The following is a 20,691-nucleotide window of genomic DNA, read 5'->3' as shown; positions in this document are numbered from 1 at the left end:
CAACAACGCACAAAAACATGGCAAAAATGCACTACATTTGTGGTCCGGACATGGTGTGAACAATTCCAGGCAGGACTTTTACTTTTGAAAGCTGAACTCTAGGCAGATTCAAAAAAAAAAAGACATATAAATGTAATACATCATTGAACATATTTTTGGAAACGCAGGCAGTGTAAGTATCTGAATTTGACCTAGCATCAGCCTCTTGCCATCCCTGTAAAGCAGAGCTCAGAGTGTAAGAGGGAGAAGCAACACATGGGGCCAATCAGTTCTGACTAGGCTGGCAGAAGGAGAAAGCAGAGTGACAGATGATCCTCATTGTGCTGCTTCTTGTTCAGCGTAAAATCAAATACTGGGGGCATATCCACCACAGCCTGGGCTCAGAGGAAGTGGGCCGAATAATACTGGGTGTTTGTCAACCTGAGGACATCTACTGGCACAAAAGAAGTATGGTGAGGGACAGCTCCAGAATGAAAGCTGCTCTTCTTTATCTTTTAGTGAGCTACTATTTTTGCTTTGACAGGAGCTCTGCTTTAACACTTAAAATTTAGGAAAGTTTACTTTGAAGCATTATCTCTTCTGTCGGTGAAAAGAAAACATTGGTAGTTTTGGCATGTTGAGGAGCATACAATAACGGTATTAGCCAGCTGGCAAGTCTTGCATTTTGCATTGTGCCCTGTGCCTCTGTGCAGTCATACCCTGCGCAAGTGCTTACAGGAAAATGAAGGGAAGACTATGGAAATGGAGGTGGCTAGTACAATGTCTTCCTGACTCAATATTTATTTCTGTGACTTCAAATGGGCTTTTAATTATTACTATTTTTTTGCAGGACAGAACTATTTTTCATGACCTCTTTCTTACTTTTATAACTTTGTACCTGTAATACCGATGTCCGCATCTCGTTCTTATGTACTTTGCCTGCCAGGCGGTTAAACTCCAGCACCATTCGGCTTATGTGATTGAGAAGCCGGTTCTGGTCAGGTTCCTCAGCGAACATGCTCAGTGAATTCTCCATACGCTGCAGGTGATGATGTAGGTTTTCGTCTTCATGATGCACATTCGGGCCAGGGTCCTGATACACAATATCAGCACAACAGTCAATCAGATTAAAGGGATTCATTGTATCGGTGTTTGGTAATCAATTTCATTGCAACTTCCCAATTTATTATAAATTAAACAGACATTTTATGTAGAGCATACGGCTGCATCTGACTCCCCTTCTATAGCCCACAGCTAAAAGTCACATAGGACGTCTTTGTACCCCACTACAGAAATGATCTTTCACTCTTGCACTTCCTTTATGAAGACAAAGCAGAACACTAACCAAGATAAATAACCTCCAAACGGAAGAGGAACAATATTAAATTTCATAATCATTGACCATATATTTTCATAGTGAAATCATGGAAAAACCCAACTCTTCCCCCGCTGCTGTAACTCAAAACTGTTATAATCGTTCGGAGAAAACAACGACTTCAGAATGTGAATAGCGGGACGGCATATTTTCAAAGGAAAACACCAATTTTGTTAAAACACGGATATAACATATGTAAGTGCCATACAAGTATTTTCTCATTTACAGCCCAGTTCTGACCTACCTTCACCCACCAATAAGTATCCCCCATCCCTCACCCCTGGATGCCCCCCAGCCAGTATTTTTTGCCTGTTTTCTTTGATACTTACCTTTGTTTAGATGTCTTTAGGTCAGTAAGGTGATGCTGCAGGGTCCTCCTCTTCATCTCTTCTATGGTACCCAATGATGCAGTGTTGCTGACGTAATAACGTCACTGCTATTCTCAGCATCCTTATACTATGACTTCAGGGTGACGTGTAAATGCCCCCCCACCAGGGAGCGAGACCATGATGCCCCACAAGCTCAGGAAGTGGGTTAAAGGATGCTGGGTGTCATTCAACCCAGAAGATTGAAGACATCTAGTGGCAGACAGGAGTACTGCAAGGGGCAGTGTTTTTGAGGAGGTGAGCATTGAAGCCAAAGCTGTTTTTTTAGCTTTTATTATTAATATTGTTACTACTACTACTACTACTACTACTATTATAGAGTTGGGCTTCAAGGGACAGATATACTTAAAACCCTGTATAAGCAGCATGAAGTCAGGGAAAAAAGTGAACCTGTTGCTTTGCAATCATGGCGCATGGCACTGCACTGGTATTTAGTCTTTCCAAGAAAACTCTTCCACTGATCCATTGACTTCCTTACTATAGCTCTTTCAATTAGCCACAGACTGTGAGATCAAATCACAGACAACCTTCTGCATAAAATATGGCATCCCTGGGGGATTTTTTCAGTGGTACCTGGATCTCTGCAAATAATGCAAAGATCTGGAACTCAGGATATCTGCAACCAGCTGCAGAAATATTCAATGTAAATTTTCCAACCACTGGCAGGTGACCATTCACATCACTTTTTTTGTCAAGTCCAGGCTAACAAAATAGGAATGTCATCTCCCCCTAGTGGGAAATATGGGAAGTGCACACAGATATCTTTTAAAGAGTTTAGGTCATTTCTGGTGCTGAAGTCCATTATATTCAAGTTCTTTAAGGCTGCATTCACACCTAAGTGACACCTATTAAGTGTGCTTTACGCGTATCTTTTTTTTTTTTGTTTCAAAATATTTATTGATTTTCAATTAGAAAAAGAAAGAACACAAATGGTTCACACAGTATAATGCAATGGCAGAGTATTCTATGCATACAATATACCCGTGTCTTTTTTGAGCTTTTTTTTGTGCGTTTACGCGCGTATGTCAAGTTGCGCATTTGTGTGAGCCGATTTTGGGACATTCATGTGAATGGGTTAAACGTGCGCAAAAATAATCACACTGTGCGTTTTCAAGTGTTTTCTATTGAGTCTATGAGGACAAAACGCTCTGAAATCTGCCCCAAAGTAGCTCATGTACTAGTGTGCATGACAGGCGTTTTTCTGCTTGCGACAAAACGCAAAAGGTGTGAACAGGGGCCATAGAAAAGAATGGGATTTCTGGAGATGAACGTTTTGTAGCGCTGAATCAACTGCGACAATATGCCTAGGTGTGAACGGGGCCTAATTCTGGAGTTACAGGACAAGGTAATACAGAAGTTGAAAGTACCACGTCAAGGTTGGGAGGGGTTATTTAAAACCCCATGGGGCTGATGTATTAACAAAAAACCTTTCTAAAGAAAAATAGTGGGGATGCCATTGCTGACCTCCCTCTGAAAAATCCAAGTACCCTGACAATCATGCTAACCCTTTAGCCTCAGTACTATCTGAGTTACTGATCTGAACTGAGTATGCAAAGCAAGAAAGTCCAAATTCATTCCTGATCTGCACATTTGTTCTGGGTGAGTGTGTAAAAATACAGAAGAGAGACTCAGCATGACAGCCAGGCAAAGTCCACTTTTTAGTGGACACATATAGATAGATAGATAGATAGATAGATAGATAGATAGATAGATAGATAGATAGATAATAGATAGATAGATAGATAGATAATAGATAGATAGATAGATAGATAGATAGATAGATAGATACTGCCATTTCTGACACACCGCATAATGCATCTGAAAAGACTATTTCTTTTTTTGACACGTAGAGCTTCATACAGGCCGGGCTCCCATAGCCTGACTGGTCAACTGCGACAATATGCCTAGGTGTGAACGGGGCCTAATTCTGGAGTTACAGGACAAGGTAATACAGAAGTTGAAAGTACCACGTCAAGGTTGGGAGGGGTTATTTAAAACCCCATGGGGCTGATGTATTAACAAAAAACCTTTCTAAAGAAAAATAGTGGGGATGCCATTGCTGACCTCCCTCTGAAAAATCCAAGTACCCTGACAATCATGCTAACCCTTTAGCCTCAGTACTATCTGAGTTACTGATCTGAACTGAGTATGCAAAGCAAGAAAGTCCAAATTCATTCCTGATCTGCACATTTGTTCTGGGTGAGTGTGTAAAAATACAGAAGAGAGACTCAGCATGACAGCCAGGCAAAGTCCACCTGTTAGTGGACACATATAGATAGATAGATAGATAGATAGATAGATAGATAGATAGATAGATAGATAATAGATAGATAGATAGATAGATAATAGATAGATAGATAGATAGATAGATAGATAGATAGATAGATAGATAGATACTGCCATTTCTGACACACCGCATAATGCATCTGAAAAGACTATTTCTTTTTTTGACACGTAGAGCTTCATACAGGCCGGGCTCCCATAGCCTGACTGGCTTTTTATACCAGCCCTAATCCATCACCTTTTTAGCTAGCTTTCATTAGCCAAATGTACCACAAGGTACTCCTGGGCTAATGCATATTCCTCCTCCATGGAGGCAGCACCAAACTACAGTATTCAACCCGGTAGCAGATCTGAGAGAGAAACTGAAGGATAGGGAAGGTTTAGGCCTCTTGTACAAGAGTATATTAAAATGCCAGAAGCCAGCACAATAATCCAGCATAAATATGTGTATACGGGCATCACAGTGGCGAAGTGGTTAGCGCTTCTGCCTTGCAGCACTGGGGATCCCTGGTTTGTATCCCGGCCAGGTCACTATCTGCAAGGTGTATGCAAATTCTCCCTGTGCTTGCGTGGGTATATAAAATTATTATTTTAGCTACAATATTTATTTCAATTATTTTAAATGTGATTTTTTTTTAAAGCAGCAAAACGTCTGCAGTAAGGCAATACAACTGCTTTATACAAGGAGCCCAAAGAGTAGCAATCAATTGTTAAAATGGAACAAATGGCTCCCTATAAATTGAGCTATACAAGCAGCATGCAGACGCCAGTGATATCAATCAATCACAAGTTTGGATCATGGTACGATCACCAGGGGGTAATTGCTACTTGAGTACATTAAGCTGGCCATACACTGTTCTATATTTTTTCTGTTCAACTCGCAGGCTGAATGAAAACAAATAGAACAGACTCTTCCATCAACACTACGAGCGCGTTGATCGAGGAATCCCCGCTGTTTCTTTTGTATTCCTATACAGCGGGCGGTGGCCAGCTCTGTTCGTTTGAAGATTTCCAGCTGATGGACGGATGCTGGCTGACAGGGTGCAAAGAGCGGCACCCACTGTGCGAATTTCCAGAACTGGCTGAAATTTGCATAATTTATGGCCAGCTTTAATCTGCAGGAGCTATTTGTTTCAAATATGTAGTATTCAGTTGCTTCTCTAAAGCTGGCCAGACAGTGTTAGATTCCTTTAAGTTAGCCTGCAGGCTGAACAAAAAAAAAATCTTCTATGTTAAACATTGTGAATCTCCTGCTGGGCTATTGTATTCGGACAGCAGCGGGTGTGCCACTGTCAGAATAATCGAACAGTAACTACAGCTGATTGGCTGAGAATTTTTCACCAGGCTCCTCCTCCTGTTTAATATGTGTGGGATTTCATCCAAGTAGCAGGTCTGGATGAAATTGTTCAAATGACATTCTAACACGACTAGCAGATTTAGCAGTGTCTTTGTGCTACTAAAGATCATCTGCATGCTCCCAGCATAAAGCATCCTGTTTCAGAAGTTCTGGTTCGCATTTCTAGAATCTATATGTACTGTATGTAGCACTGCTGAGAGGAAAAAAAAAAGCAGCGTCTGATTGGTGGGTTTCATTGATGAGCACCTAGAAGATGAAATCTAAATACTGAATACGGTGTACTGAAAGGCTTGTTCCTCGATGACCTAATCGATTTTGAAAATAATCGTTAGCTGCAGCTCTAGACCAGGATAACATGTACAATCAGGTTTAAACAGCTGACAAGCAGGATGAGAAAGCCCCTGAATTATTCACATCACATACAGTCCCTGCAGCTATGCAGAGTTCATATACATGTATGTGTTACACAGAGCCGTGAACCATGAGTCAATGTCAGAGAACAATGCTGATGCCACTAAGAAAACTACAAGATTGCACAATGGGGGAAGTGTGGCCAGGCTGACTAACCCAGTCTGTACTAGTGAGGCCAACAAAAGGAAACATAGACCACCAGGAAACATTGTGTACTAGAGATAATATGCTGCAAACTCGGAAACTAAAGAAGAGAAAGTTTAATAAAACATTGAAAGAGCATCCTGTACACTTTTCAGAACATTAAACACAGGCATAGGGTGTCGTATATATTAGGGTTTTTTTCAGGATTTCAGGAAAGGGTCTGGAAATATCTGGAATTCCTGCTTTGTGAAAACAACCAAAACAGAGGAATACTCAAGCACTAATATGTTTGAGTAATAATAATGTTACGCAACGTCTTACACTGGTAATCGTTAATGAGAAAGTAAACATCGTATTATGTGCTTCTGTCCATTCCACTCTTTTTTCTCCTTGGAAGACGTTGAGCTTCACACAAAAGGAGTTAAAGGAAGAATTGTTTCCAACACAAACCAAATCAAATATTGACTTTTACATTTTTAGTACATTCAGAGAATACATTGGGGAATTTCTCTGGCTGGGGAAAAACAAACGATTGATCAATTACTAATGAGGAAGAGCAACAGCTGTCAAGTCTGCAAATTACGCAAGAAGGTGTGAGAGTGAGCACGTAATCCCGACAAGTGATGCTTACTATACTGCCTGCTGAAGTACCTCCATGTACCTAAAATTTGTACAGGCTTTACATGTCTCAGATATCCACAGACAAGAACAAAAGAAAAACTTGCTGCAACTGCTTAGAGACCCTTGAAGGTGTTAATAGGGTAGTTTTGGCACCAGCCCATCACTGAACATTATCATTATATATATACAGGTATTATAACTCAAACAGCTGAGTTAACTGCTTCCCAATCACAATCTGAAGAAAAATGTTTCTCAGCACAACACCCCATGCTCAGGGAAAGTTAAAGCGCAACTCCAGGGAAAATTAAAGTTTTCCCTTGTGGGACTGCTCCCAATCTGCAAGGGATAACTGCTTATGTATGCCTAGGGGACAGGAAAAAGCCGTTTTACTTACCTGATCCCATCTCCTGCCGGCTACCTCTGGGCTGCTAGACCAGTCCCCGCAGCGTCTTCTAGCCTTAGTATTGGCGGTCTAAGGACTGCTTACATCATCAAGTGCAATTCAAGCTTCATAGCCCTGCATTGTACGTGAGAACACCGAGGGGCAGTCCTCAGCCAAAGCAGAAAGGGAGAGGAGGTGATTGCCAGCTATGTGAGCGAGGATCAGGTAAGTAAAACAGCTTTTTCCTGTCTCCTAGGCATAAATAATCAGGTAACCTTTGCAGTGAGGGTTCAGCCTCACTGCAAGGGAAAACTTTGAATTTCCCTGGAGTTGGCATTTAAAGCTGAATTCCAGGAAAAAACAATATTTTCACACTTGCCATCTAAAGATTAAATCTCCCCTCCTCCAATCTCAGCACACCTTGTATTCTGTGAAAAGAATACAATAGGGGGGAATTTATCAAAACTGGAGCAGCCAGAATATGGAGCAGTTGCCCATGACAACCAATCAGCTTCTCTCTTCAGTTCAGTTCAGCTTTAAAAATAAAAGATTGATGCTGATTGGTTGCCATGCATAGCTGCTCCAGATAGCAAAGATCGGAGGAACAGGCAGTGGGACAGGTGACTAGACTCTCTTCATCTGACCCAGCTACAGAATCGCTTTAATCAGGACACAAAAAGCGATACAAATCTGGCGGAGGATACAAACCTTCTCCACCCACTGAACACCAAGAAAATGACTTTCTAGGAGGCAAAGTGGAAGTTCTCTCTCCAAGACAATGTGGTCCAGCGGCAGGTTAGCTCATTACTAGGGTTGGGCTGACGGTTCCCGCAAGTTCGACTCAAGCATCGCCAGTTCGAGTGTTCGCTGAACGCAAGAACTTTGTGGGATGTTCGCGGCCTGTTCGCCGTGAGTGACCATGGATTACGTCGGTGGATCAATTTTTGGGGTTTAAAAAAATCAAAATAAAAGGCTTTTCAAAAACAAAAAACAAACATGTCTTTTTTTTTTTTCCCAAAAAAGGATTTTTATCAAAAGTCTGGACTTTTTAATAACTATTTTATTTAACCCTTTAGTGAATGGGTACCCCTTACTCATTCACAAGGGGTGGGGAGCGGCATCTTAATTAAAGGGGTATCCAGATGCAAATAAGCCCACCGTGTCAGGGTTGTGGGGAAGAGGCCCTTGTCCCCATCGGCACGGGGACAAGGTGCTTTTCATGGGTGACCCTGGAAAAGCACCCTCCCAGTGCCGAGGGCATGTGTGTGAGGGAGGGGGGCGCTCGCTCATCACCCCCCCCTCCTTCCTGCCCTGCCAGGCCTATGCTCGGATCAAGGGTCTGGAATTTTAGGGGGGACCCCACGTTTCCCCAAACCCAATTTCTGGGGGTGGGGTTCCTCCTTAAAATTCCCACCAGACCTTAAGGGCCGGGTATAACTTCAAGGGGGAACCCCCACACACTTTTTTTTTTTTTCTTTTTAAATGTCACTTTTTGCTGCAGCAGGTTCTATACATCGTACAGATCCGCCACTTCACAGGCAGTTTATGGGGACCCCCCAGGCACAATATTTGAAGGAATTTTTAATTTTTACCCTTTAAGTGATGTAAAAATGCCTGTTCCTTTAAAAACTTTTTTTTTCCCCGTTGATTCCTGTCCCCCAGAGCAGTACCCGGACCCCCATACACCTTTTATGGCCAATAACTTGCATATAAGCCCTCCTAAAGGGGACAATCGTTTTTGAAAGTTCTACCCCCATTGACCTGCACTGAGTTCGAATTCAAACTTTTCGGCCGTTCAAATTCGGCCCATCACTATTCATTACCCAACTATGTACTTACCGATAATCTGGCTTCAAGAGGCTTTCTTCTTTCACTGTGACCCAGAATTTCAAATTCCGAAGATGATCCCTACAGAAGAAAAACATTGATTTACAATGGGCAATTTCAACCCGGACTACACTGTTTTCACTCAACATTATTATTATATTTTGTGAGAGCCAACATCCCTATTTGTGGGTTTGGTTTTACTAGCACTCTGTGGAATGAAGGTAGAAGACACTTTCCCTGTATCAGCTGCCGGACCACTCACATGCAGGAAGAATAGTAACACAGCAGACGGACTGAGTTACAGAACGAGAAAAGTATACAAAGCAGTATCATGCAGCCTGTGAAAAGTTTCAACATTAGCAGAATGACAAAACTCAAAGTGAACATATGTTTTAATTTAGGAGAGCTTTACAGCCCCTTCGACACTACATTGCGATGCATGCAGAGGAAAGTACCGGTAGTAGCGTAAGGCTGGGCACACACCTTACAACCATCGCAAGACTTTTGTCTTGCGATGGTTGTAAGGTACTTAAAAAAACGTACAATCTGCCTATCTTGGACAGGCAGATCGTACTTGCGATTATCGCAAGCCGCGCCCCCCTGTGGGGCGGGCTTCCGATGACCGCAATGGCGAACGGGCAGTGTGCGCTTGCGCACACCGGCCCGTCTGGCTTTTATCTTACGAACATGCTACACACCCGCCGAACATCGTACGATGCTCGTCGGGTTTTCGAACATGTTCGTAAGTTTAAAGTCGTGCGACCTTACAGTAGTAGAGGTCGCACGGCTTCCACACAATCGTACGATTATCGCAAGGTGTGTGGGGACCTTAACATTAAGGCTGGGTTGACACCTGGGCGTATTTTTTCTGCTCGTTTTTCAGCTCGTTTTCTAGCACGTTTTTCCGTTCAGTGAAACGCGCGTTTCACTGGCTGTATGATTTTTTTTGTTTTTTCCTTTATTTTCTCTATTAAAAAAAAATAAAAAATTTTGTTTCACTTTCAAACTTCTCGCCAGCTCCGCCCCCTGCGACACGGCCGCTCGCAAAGGGACAGAACCCGGAAGTCGGCAGCCGCCGGAGGACACATCTGGGATCGCGGACAAGGTAAGACCTGTACGCTGTATTCCCGAGTGTGGCTCGGGGTTACCGCTTTGTTAACCCCGATCCACTCTCGGGAATACCAATGGAAACGCGCGGCAAAACGCCCCAAAAAAGCTCCTGTACTTCTTTGGGCGTTTTTCAGCACGTTCCTACGCGCTGAAATACGCCCAGGTGGGAACCATGCCCATAGGCAATTATTGGTTTTCACATGTTGAGCGTTTTACAGAGCGTAGGAACGCGCTGTAAAACACCCAGGTGTGAACCAGGACTTAGATAATGAGGGCAAAAACTAGCACAACGGCGACTGGGATTTCAACCTCCCAGCACTGCTGGGCATACCTTCACTAATGTCAGGTATACCGTCAGGTAATGTCACTGTTGCCCCTGGAAGAATTCTAGACTGGCACTGAGGTATTTTTCTTTTCAGGGTGAGTGGTTTGTTTACAAAGGGCCATTTAACACCATTTAGAGCTGTAAGTGTTGGGGGGGGGGGCATCAAAAGTCCACAAGGGAGCAAGTCTGCTCTTAGACCGATCCCTGGAGCCTCGCTCTTCATCCGCTGCAGCGGTCTAATGATCTTCGAGGCATCATGCACTATACACGGTGTATAGGACGCAGAGGGACATACCATCGCTGCGGTAGAGGAGAAGGCAGTCTTCAGGGATTGGAGTAGCAGGCAGCTGGCTCTGCAGTTCGGGGGAGTATAACATTTTTTTTAGCACCTAGACTTAACCCTTTACAGTGCGGAGATAGCCCTACTGCGAGGGTTAAGTACACTTTTGCCTGGAGTTCTACTCTAAAGCTAAAGACTTAACCCTCACAGTGCAGAGATAGCCCTACTGCGAGTGTTAAGAACACTTTTGCCTAGAGTTCTGCTCTAAATCTAAAGACTTAACCCTTGCAGCGTGGAGATAGCCCTACTGCGAGGGTTAAGAACACTTTTGCCTAGAGTTCTGCTCTAAATCTAAAGACTTAACCCTTGCAGTGCGGAGATAGCCCTACTGCGAGGGTTAAGAACACTTTTGCTTGGAGTTCTGCTCTAAATCTAAAGGTAGACTACCCTAACTGTAAATCTAAAGGCCATTAAGCTGAACATATATAGAAAATAATTTATTATTATGACTTAGCCTTACAGTCAGATGCATATCACATGGGGAGTTTTATCTTTCTAGAAATGAGTCCGGGTCCTTCATTCTTTTATATGGGAGAGTGAAGAATCCCCCACATGACAGTGTTTAGGTCTGGAAGTTGGCTCACATGCTCCCCCATACCCAGAATCACCAGGAATTTTGTGGAGGCTCCAGGGGAGACACAAATTAACGTAAATGGGGAGTAATAATGGGTCAGGAGGTGTGATTTAAAGAGACTTGAATATGTAAGGACATCTTGAATGTTTTAGGCTACTCACACTTGTTGGAGATTTCTGGTTAGTTTTCGCAGTAGTATGTGATTCCACATTCAGTTTTTCCATCCGTACATGCAAGAAATCATCTGCGTTCTCTTTTTCTAAAACAGATTACAAAGAGGTAAAGCTGAATTCTAGTTGTACCGGCTCCTCTCCTGTACTGAAATTGCTTAGTCTGACTTCACAGCATATTGTGAGATTCTGAGTCTGCATTAGAAGCTGCAGCAAGTCAGATAGAGTCTGCCTTATTTCCTGGCTGGAGGACATCAACATCATCTAACCCTTTACTCCCCCCTTACTGTCCCTGGCCCGCCCCTTTTATTAATTAGATGTCAGTTCTTTCAATCACGGAGGCTCAGCATTGCATGTAGGTGTCACCCAGGGCAGTCTGCTGTTTCCAGAAACCCCTCCCACCAGCCATGATCTGCCTGCATTGCACAAAGAAGCCCAGTAGCCCAGTGATGTCATCATTGGCATTGGTCTAAAATAAGATATGTATTGAAAACAGACAGATTTTATTTACAAATATTAGCATGTTGATAAAGGGGAGAGGGATGAACCAAGGAAAGAAAAATGTTAGCGGATTAAACTCAGCTTTAATGGATCAGTCCAATTAAGTCTGATATTTAATGTGGAAGTAAAGTAAAGATTAGAAAAAAATGCTGACAAGTAGGGTTTTTATAACAGAAGAGACCCTGTATGTTCTTTTCTGTCATAAATGCTCCCTTCCTGCCTGTCAATGTTTGCGTGCACAAACTTAACAAGGTCCCGTAACTGCTGTGCGCATGCGCGGGACTTACATCATCCCAGCCTGGCCAAACAAAATGCTGAAGATGCTAAACCCAGAAGATGACGACAGGTGAAGATAGCAGCGCTGACAGAGGAAACTATCGCTGGCATTGCAATGCCCAGAAAGGTAAGTTACCCTTAATGTGCTTATATGCTGTGCATACTAGTACATTATGGGAAACATCTCCTGGGGACCCACTATTGCCTTGATTTTGTTGGCGGTTTACTACCTCTTTAAAGCAGAACTGTAACCAGATACAAAAATCACAATCTAATGACAAGGTTTAGTTCTCTGGGCATCCTGGAAGTTCAAACTACACAATATTGGCAGAGACACTGAGAAATGGATCTTCTGTTGCTATGTGTTACATATTTTGTGCAAAACTTATATTTTAAGAATTAATATTTCTAGGTGCAGAGTGGCTCCTGCCTTCTATCACCCTGATCTCAAAGCAATGACATCTCCTCAACAGACTTTCCCCATCTGTCTTATCCCACTTCAAAGTCTTATTTATTGTGCTGCATCATGAGTCTTGCTCAAGGTCTGGCATTAAGGAAAGGAGAAGAAGTCATTGAGGGGTGGTATATTTTCCCCTCGCTTTCTATCCTATGTACAGGAATAGCGGAAACCCAGACCAGATTTTCAGGTTGACTTTGGGTCTAAATAATCCAGCTCGGGTTTTGTGTCTCTCACCTCGATTGTTAATTGCTTAATGATTGCTTATCAAGGTGAGATAAAAGGGGGAAGGCTGAAGCAGGATTTTGCTCTGGCCTGGGACTCAGAGAGCATTCTGAGAGAGCTACAAGTTGGATGGCTGTGAGTAGAAGGTTGCTGAAAGTCCTTTTGGTTTATGAGGTGGCTGAGATAAGCTCACCCCCTGGTAGATCGGAAACCTGCCTGTTTAGTCAGAGCCTGAAAGGCAAGGATTTGTTTTATTGAAGTTGCTTTAAATAACCACTGAAAACAGGAGAACATATACAGTGATCTCAACAACGTTTTGAGACACAACTGACACTATATGAAATATAGAGTATTTATCAGTATTGACAAACTCAGGAGTTAAATCTTAAAAATACATTCAAGGACCTTAACTATTAACAAAAATGTATCTTATTTGTGTATCGGATCCATGAACCCATCGCACTCCTGACCGCTTGTCTCCAAAAGAATCAGATGGGTGCTGCGGTGATCGACGGATGGCAACCGTCATATAACAGTAGACGCAGGGACACCGGCACTCCAATAAGAAAAGTCTTATTTATTGAAGAGGTGCGACATATTACATAAATGCGACGACCATTCCGGGTCACACAGTGCCACATGTCATTGCTTGAGGAAGGGGATCCTGTGGGGCCCCTAAAACGGTTGTCGCATTTATGTGATATGTTGCATCTCTTCAATAAATAAGACTTTTCTTCACGCTTATATTGTAAGCCCTCAGGGGCTTGTATTGTGATTGTAATGTCTTCCCTATATTGTAAAGCGCTGCGCAAACTATTGGCGCTATATAAATCCTGTATTATAATAATAATAAATATATTGGAGTGTCGGTGTCCCTGCTTCTATTATTTGTGTATCATTCGGCTGTAGATTGTCAAAACATCTCTTAATTCATGCTAACACTGTCCTTTCTTCTGGAAGGTGGCTACTTTTGTTCCCCGTGGTCCCTGTGTGTGTTCGGGCAAGCAGGGCTAAATGTACAGAGGTGGGAAGGTGTCGCTCCTTAAGTACAAGAGATCACTTGTATGCAGCCTGCAGGTCTGACCCAAACTGGTTCAATAAAAAGAAGCTGTCACCTCCAAATCTATCACACAGGGGCTTGTTAGATTTTGTTCCCCATGGTCCTTGTGTGTGTTCAGACAAGCAGCGCTAACACAGGGGCTTGTTAGCTCCTGTGTAATAGCAATAAAGTTAAGTGAAAATAAAAAAATATCAAATAAATGGATTAAAAAATCAAATAAAAAAATAAAATAGTAAACTAAGAAAAAATAATAAAAAAAGTAAAAAATAATAAGATAATAAATTATAAACAATAAAAAGTAAAAGATAATAAACATTTAAAAAAGTTAAATTTTTTTTAAAATAAGTGATAAAAATGTAAACAAAATGAAATTATTAAAAAAAAAATCTGGTTGCCATTCTCTATTGGGGGGGGGGGGCATTGAGGTTCTATACGTTGGCAGGGAGGGGGGGCGCATTCAGGGACTTGGCCTTGGGTCAGCAGAGAGAGTAAATCCAGCCCCGATTGTCACTATCTAAATCTGGATCACATTAAAGGTGTATAGGGTTTACTTCCATCCTTGATAATAGAAGACGCCCAAATGCATCACGGCCTTGACCTATACGGCTTTACACCTGTGGAGCAGAGACTCACCGTTATCCATCGATCCAGGGTGAGGGGATGGAGCAGCTGGGTATGAAGAAGGCTGCAAATGCTGGTCGTCTTTGGTCAGAGCTTCAGCTTTCTGGCGGAGAGTAAAAACCACACTCTGAGACTCCTCTAACAAGTCACCTGAGATGAAAGAGTGAAAAACCTCAGTGTCATGCAGCAGGATGCCAGCTTTTAGTAGCAAGGGGAGAATGGAAACAGAAACAGCTGATGGAGAAAAGAAACTAAATGGAGTGACATGTGGAATAGATAAGGGAATTGGGAAACACCTGAGTCATGTTTTACTATTATATACATTGCTAAATTGATCATAAAATGTTCTCCATTTTTATACGTCACATCTGCTGATGAAATCGTAGAATTTGTGTCCAAATTTCTGAGTTATTCGACTAAACATGAACATTTACCAATATACTTTTTCTGCACACAAGACATTGGAAATAAAGTGACTTTAGGATACAAAAAACAATTGTAACTACAATGAAAAAGGAAAATTCAGTTTTGGAGAGAATAAGCGGATTTACTAAAGGAGTAGAGCATGTTCACTTTGCAAAGTGGATTGTCATGGAGCTTAGTGAATGGTGTGAAGCTGTGCAGACTTCATAATCCAAATATGTGCAAGCAGAAATGATTTTCTTGAAATTTTCCTACTAATTTTACCCAATTTAGTTGGGTATTCTTTGCAAAGCGAATTTTCACTTAGCTTTACACCTCATTCACCAAGCCAAGTGAATATACTTTGCAAAGTTAAGATGCTCTACTCCTTTAGTAATTGAACCGCAAATATCTTGCACTACCCATAATCACAGCCACCAGAGTTGCTCTATTTCATAGGACGTGCCTGGCTTTCTCGTAATTCCATTTGTTTCACTTGTTGGCTTTCTCGTAATATCACAAAGAGCATACAGTATGGGATCTATTTATGAACAATTTGCAGAACCATTCCTGCTGAGAATCTCTGTTAACATTTGTTCTGTGTAAATAGAGGCAAAAACAAACTTTCTTAGCATATTTTCTTTTCTGGTTCAATGTAATGTAATGCTGCATTATAGCCACCAGATAGAGCTGAGGAGCATAAGAAATATTTAGGGATGCACCAATACTGGTATCGTTATCAGTGCCGATACTGGGCATTTTCACGTGTACTCGTACTCTTGAAAATGCCCCGATACTAAGCGCCAATATCGGTGCTTTAAACTTCTAAATACATTTGGCTGCCATAAGGTCCCGAACTTGTTGGGCACCTCACGCGCCTGTTTATAGCACATCTCCTCCTGCCCGCACAGCACTGGCACAGCACTGGTGAGACCGCGCACAGCACTGGTGAGACCACGCACAGCTCAGAGAGTATGAAGCTTAATATTATTCTACATTGCTATATAATGTATTGCTGAGATTTGTAGTCCCTCTACAGCTTGGAGTCAGTGCAGAACTTATCAGGGTTTCTTACCCTGCCTTGTCTAGTTGCTTGCAGCATGGCTGAAGTATTTGTGACACCATGATTGCTCTTTGGCGCCCTCTTTTGTCAAAACCGGGACACACCATCACTCTGCTGCACTAGCTAGACTCTTGGGTAATTCCTGTCCCACAGTGATGATGCAGGCACCAAGTCACTATTTAACTAGGGCTGCCACTAATGATTATATTCATAAATCTCTTAGTTGGCCGATTATTTTTTCGATAAATCGGATTAAAAAAAATTAAACAAATACCATCCTTAATTTAAAATAAAATACACAAATGAATACACTGTGAAATGAATAGCACTGCAACGCACCTCCCACAGCAGAATTTGTCAGGCCTAAACTGAAAATGACTTTTTTCCTTCATTTTTTATAATTAAACAAAAAAAATGTATTGTAAGCACATGGCACATGAATAGCTTCAGCCAGGGAATGACAGCTGCCAGTGCTAAAATTCTACAGACGGTAGCTAAATGTAAATACAGCAGGTGCAATAGCCAGCCTGCTATTTTCCATTTCAAATTGCAATAGCCAATAGCAGGCTGGCTATTGCACCCGCCCACTGCTTTCTGTGCCCTCCTACCAGCATGGAGGAGAGAGCTAGGGGATCCAACTAACTAATCAATAATGAGAATAGTTGCCAATATTCGCATTATCAATTGATTAGTTGGTTGCAGCCCTATATTTAACCTTCTCCTTGTGCATTCAGTCTCCGCCCCCTTGCATTTGCTCTGATCATCCAAGTGCGCTGCTGTGTTCCTGATGTCTGTGTATGTATGACCCTGGCTCTGGCTGACTAATCTCCTGGTTCCTGACTCCGGATTTGTTTCCATTCATCCTGCTCTCCATGCTCCCTGACCTGGCTTGGCTGACTACCCGTTTTGGCATCCGACTCCTGGCTCGGCATTGACAACATCCTGGACTTTCTCTTTTGTTTTTGCCATTTATGTTTATTGCTGTTTTCAATAAACTCATTTTATTTTAAACCTGTGCTTAAGTTTCTGTCTGGTTTCTTGGTTCCCTAACAGAACTACCAGGGTTGCAGCTGCGACCAGGCCTGTGTGTTCCACCGCTGTTCTAAAATCATTAGTCGGTATTGTCACAGGATGCTAAAAAAAAAGTATCGGTAATTGTTATCCGCGAGTACTTGAGGAAAAATATTGGCACTTGTACTTGGTCTTAAAAAACGTTATCGGTGCATCCCTAGAAATAAGTGTTTATTTCCTATGCTCGTCAGTTCCATCTAGTGGCTATAATGCAGTATTATGTTACATTTGGCAAGAATTGGTATATCATTTTTGCCTCTATTCTCACAGAATGAATATTTAGAGAGGTGCACAGGGCCAATGGCTCTGCTACTTGTTTGTAAAAAGACCCCTAAATGTGCAGATGACAGGAATACTACAGGAATAATGTTTTTATTTACCCAAACTCAATATTCCTTCCATGTTTTGCCTCAGAGCGGCCAGTCGGTTTGGGGCTGTGCCTCCCGGATCATATATTCTGTAGGGACTTCTGCCTTCCATTAATCAGTTAAACATCCAACCAAAAGGTGATCCAGCAGGTCTAAAAATATAACAAATAAAAAAACTAATTAAATACAACGATATGCATCCAACTAAAACCTGACGTTTTTAAAACACTTTATTACAATTAAAGGGGGTAAAATATGCAAGTATGAACACTTAACACTATAAATGCCAACCTTTGCTTCAGCCATGGAGGTCAAAGCAACAATTCATTTTACTGCCTGCCCAGCAGTTGCTTACATAGTTACATAGTTAGTCAGGTTGAAAAAAGACACAAGTCCATCGAGTCCACCCTATAGAGATACAAAGAAAAAAAAAGAAGAAAAGCCTAAACAAAACACTATGCCCACAATTGCCCAATGTTGATCCAGAGGAAGGCAAAAAAAAAAACCCCTATAAAGCATGGTTCAATTTGCTCCAACGGGAAAAAATTCCTTCCTGATCCCATAAGACAATCGGATATTCCCTGGATCAACAATCTCTGATGCTTAATATACCTATAAGAACTCAATATCCAGTAATATTCTGTGCATTTAGGAATACATCCAGATGTTTTTTTAAACAATTAACTGAGCTAGCTAGAACAAGCTCCTGTGGGAGTCTATTCCACATTTTCACAGCTCTAAGCCCTCGTTCACACCTGAACGTTTTGTAGCGCGTTCTACGCTCGACGAACGCTCTACAAAACGCTCAAAAATATAAATCCCATTGTATTCAATGGTCTCGTTTCCACCTTGGCGTATTTCCGCCCGTCCCTAACGCGCTACAAAACAGCCCACGCCTGAAAAGGTACATGTACTACTTAGGGCCGTTTTGTTGCGCATTTCCATTGGGATACAGCCAAGTAGCCTTCGGAAATGTGCGTTTGTCGCGCGACTTTTTTACCGCGTATCGCGGTAAAAAACGCACGACGGTCGTGCGACAGACGCGCATATGCAATACGCCTAGGTGTGAACGAGACATTACCGTGAAGAATCCTTTCCGTATGCAAAGGTTAAACCTCTTTTCCTCCAGACGCAAAGAGTGCCCCCTTGTCCTTTGCAGTGACCTTAACGTGAATAATTTGGCACCAAGTTCTTTATATGGACCATTTATGTATTAACATGGTAATCATGTCCCCCCTTAATCACCTCTTCTCCAGAGAGAACAAATTCAGGTCAGCTAATTGTTCCTCATAGCTGAGCTCCTTCAGTAGTATCATTTTACTACTAGATTTATATAATCTTCATATTAAGTTATTATCTTACATGGCAGTAAAAGCCAGCCATTAGTTAGCTCAGGGTCAAATTAAGCATCTGGAGTGGAGCTGCTGCTAGAGTCAAATGGAAACTGGAGTTACTGCCAAGTTATTGATTTTACCACTGGAAGGCTCCAAAGCATGCTGTCAGAGGGCTGAAAGATAAAAGAATCATGGCCATTTAAACTCAGAAGCCTGCAGGTTAGATCTCTTTAAGATCAGAATCACCAAAGAAATAATGCCTCATTTTCATCTTTTTCCACCATTTCTTGGGACTATATCTGCGAGCATAAGCAACCCACCCACATCGAAACTGTACAGATTTTTGCAGATACAACACTGGGTCCCCTCTTTAAAGAGAAATAAGTTTATGACTACCCCCACAACTTGCTTTGACTGCATCTGCTTACGCAGTCCACCTGGTCCTAAGCCAATATCCACTTTGTGTGTGGTGTGACTAAAAAAGCCGAAGAATGGGAGAGGCTCTGGAATGCTCTGGCTATCTGTTCCCTGGATATTATATATTACTAACACAGAGGTTGCCTACAAAGTCATAATGCATTGGTATAGGGTCCCCTCTAGAATCTTGCGTATGAACTCTATTGTTTCAGTCAGTGTTTTAGGGGATGCCAGTGGCTTGGTGACATGTTACATATTTGGTAGACATGTCCATTTGTTTCTGCTTTCTGGTCTAAAGTCTTGAAGTTGCTAGGAACGCTGTTTAACAGAAGCATCCCGAATCTTCCTGGATAGCTCTTCTACATGGTAATGTGGATGGATTATTTAAGGTTCAACTTGCACCATAGCGTCCTGGCAGCTCAACTGACTATTGCTAGCAATTGGAAAAAACAAATTATTCCTTATCTGGAGATCAGACAAAGGGTGAATGTCATTATGGCCAGTGAGCGTCTGACAAGTATTTTGGTGGAGAAACATAAAAAATTCCTGCATGTGAAGGAACTGCGGATAAGACTTTACCATCCGAGATGCACATGCATAGCCTGTTGTGCGCTGATGATATGGTCCCTCCTTTGGTTTGGGGTATACCCATTCACCCAAATTGGATGGCTTCATGTGCTGCCTTCTAGCAAGCTCATTATGTCTTTTTATTTTTTCCATGTCCTTGTTTGATGGTTCTACTCTTTTCCTTTCACTCATGTCCTTTTATTACCTTTTCTCTCTCCCATTCCACACTTTCCTCTAGACATGTAAGCCGGCAAAAAAAATTGTTTAGTTTTGTTTCGGATGTTTCGTTATTTAGTTTTGTTTTGGATGTTTCGTTATTTAGTTTTTCAGGATTCGGGTCTGAAAGTCAATGTTTTGGACATTCGGATTCTAATGAATCCGAATTTTCATTAATTTCGGATGAGTTAAATGATCATTACGAACAAAAATGTGTTGCAGAAAAGTGATGTTAAATGTTTACTTTGTTTCTTTTTAACTTTTGACACTTGAATGACAGCAAAGTAATACAATATTGTTACAAAATGTAAATAATGAAAGAAGTTGAGAGATCTGTGTTATTCTGTAACTGGCTGCTACCCAAATTAGGGGAACCGCATGCTGGTTTTTTTTTTTTTTAATAACACGGGGAGTCCCCCCTAACATTCCTACCAAACATAAAGGGTCTGGTATGAATTGTTGGGGGAGCCCCACATTGTTTTTTTAAATTATTATTACTGTGAACAGTTAAAGGAGAACTATGAGGCGAGTGCTTTTCACTCACCTCATAGTTCTAGCCGACCTGTGACAATGAGACTGTCACAGGTCGGCTCAGTAGATCGGGAAGTGAGGGAACACATACCGGCGTTCGCTCACCTCTCGATCCTGTCACAGCTCTCTGCCGTGACAGGGGAGGGGCTGGATTTCCCCCTCCCCGCTCCGATCCGCCAGCGCTGGCTGGCGGAACGGACAGGTGAGCGGGCCGGTACACCTGGCTCTGCCTCTAGATAGGCTGAGCCAGCTGTCACTCACGCAGCTGGGCGGATCCAGACATAATTGTTGGGATCCG

The 20,691-nt window shown here is 42.1% G+C and overlaps 1 protein-coding gene across 1 annotated transcript in view; it reads right to left on the bottom strand.

Annotated features, from left to right (window-relative positions):
- Nucleotides 1-17,476, bottom strand: part of TNIP1 (TNFAIP3 interacting protein 1) — a 45,422-nt gene extending 27,946 nt beyond the window's left edge. The window contains exons 1-5 of the mRNA XM_018555578.1: nucleotides 17,341-17,476; nucleotides 14,437-14,574; nucleotides 11,276-11,373; nucleotides 8,778-8,846; nucleotides 878-1,072 (exon numbers count right to left, since the gene is read on the bottom strand). Of these exons, the coding sequence (XP_018411080.1) occupies nucleotides 878-1,072; nucleotides 8,778-8,846; nucleotides 11,276-11,373; nucleotides 14,437-14,574; nucleotides 17,341-17,440 (600 nt within the window). The 5' untranslated portion in view covers nucleotides 17,441-17,476. The remainder of the gene's footprint in view (nucleotides 1-877; nucleotides 1,073-8,777; nucleotides 8,847-11,275; nucleotides 11,374-14,436; nucleotides 14,575-17,340) is intronic.
- Nucleotides 17,477-20,691: the final 3,215 nt, after the last annotated feature.

This window comes from Nanorana parkeri, unplaced genomic scaffold (genome assembly GCF_000935625.1).
Source record: "Nanorana parkeri isolate BGI_ZX_2015 unplaced genomic scaffold, ASM93562v1 scaffold203, whole genome shotgun sequence".
Classification (NCBI taxonomy): domain Eukaryota; kingdom Metazoa; phylum Chordata; class Amphibia; order Anura; family Dicroglossidae; genus Nanorana; species Nanorana parkeri.
Note: the sequence above shows the minus strand (reverse complement) of the source record. Positions and strands in the feature narration are given on the sequence as shown.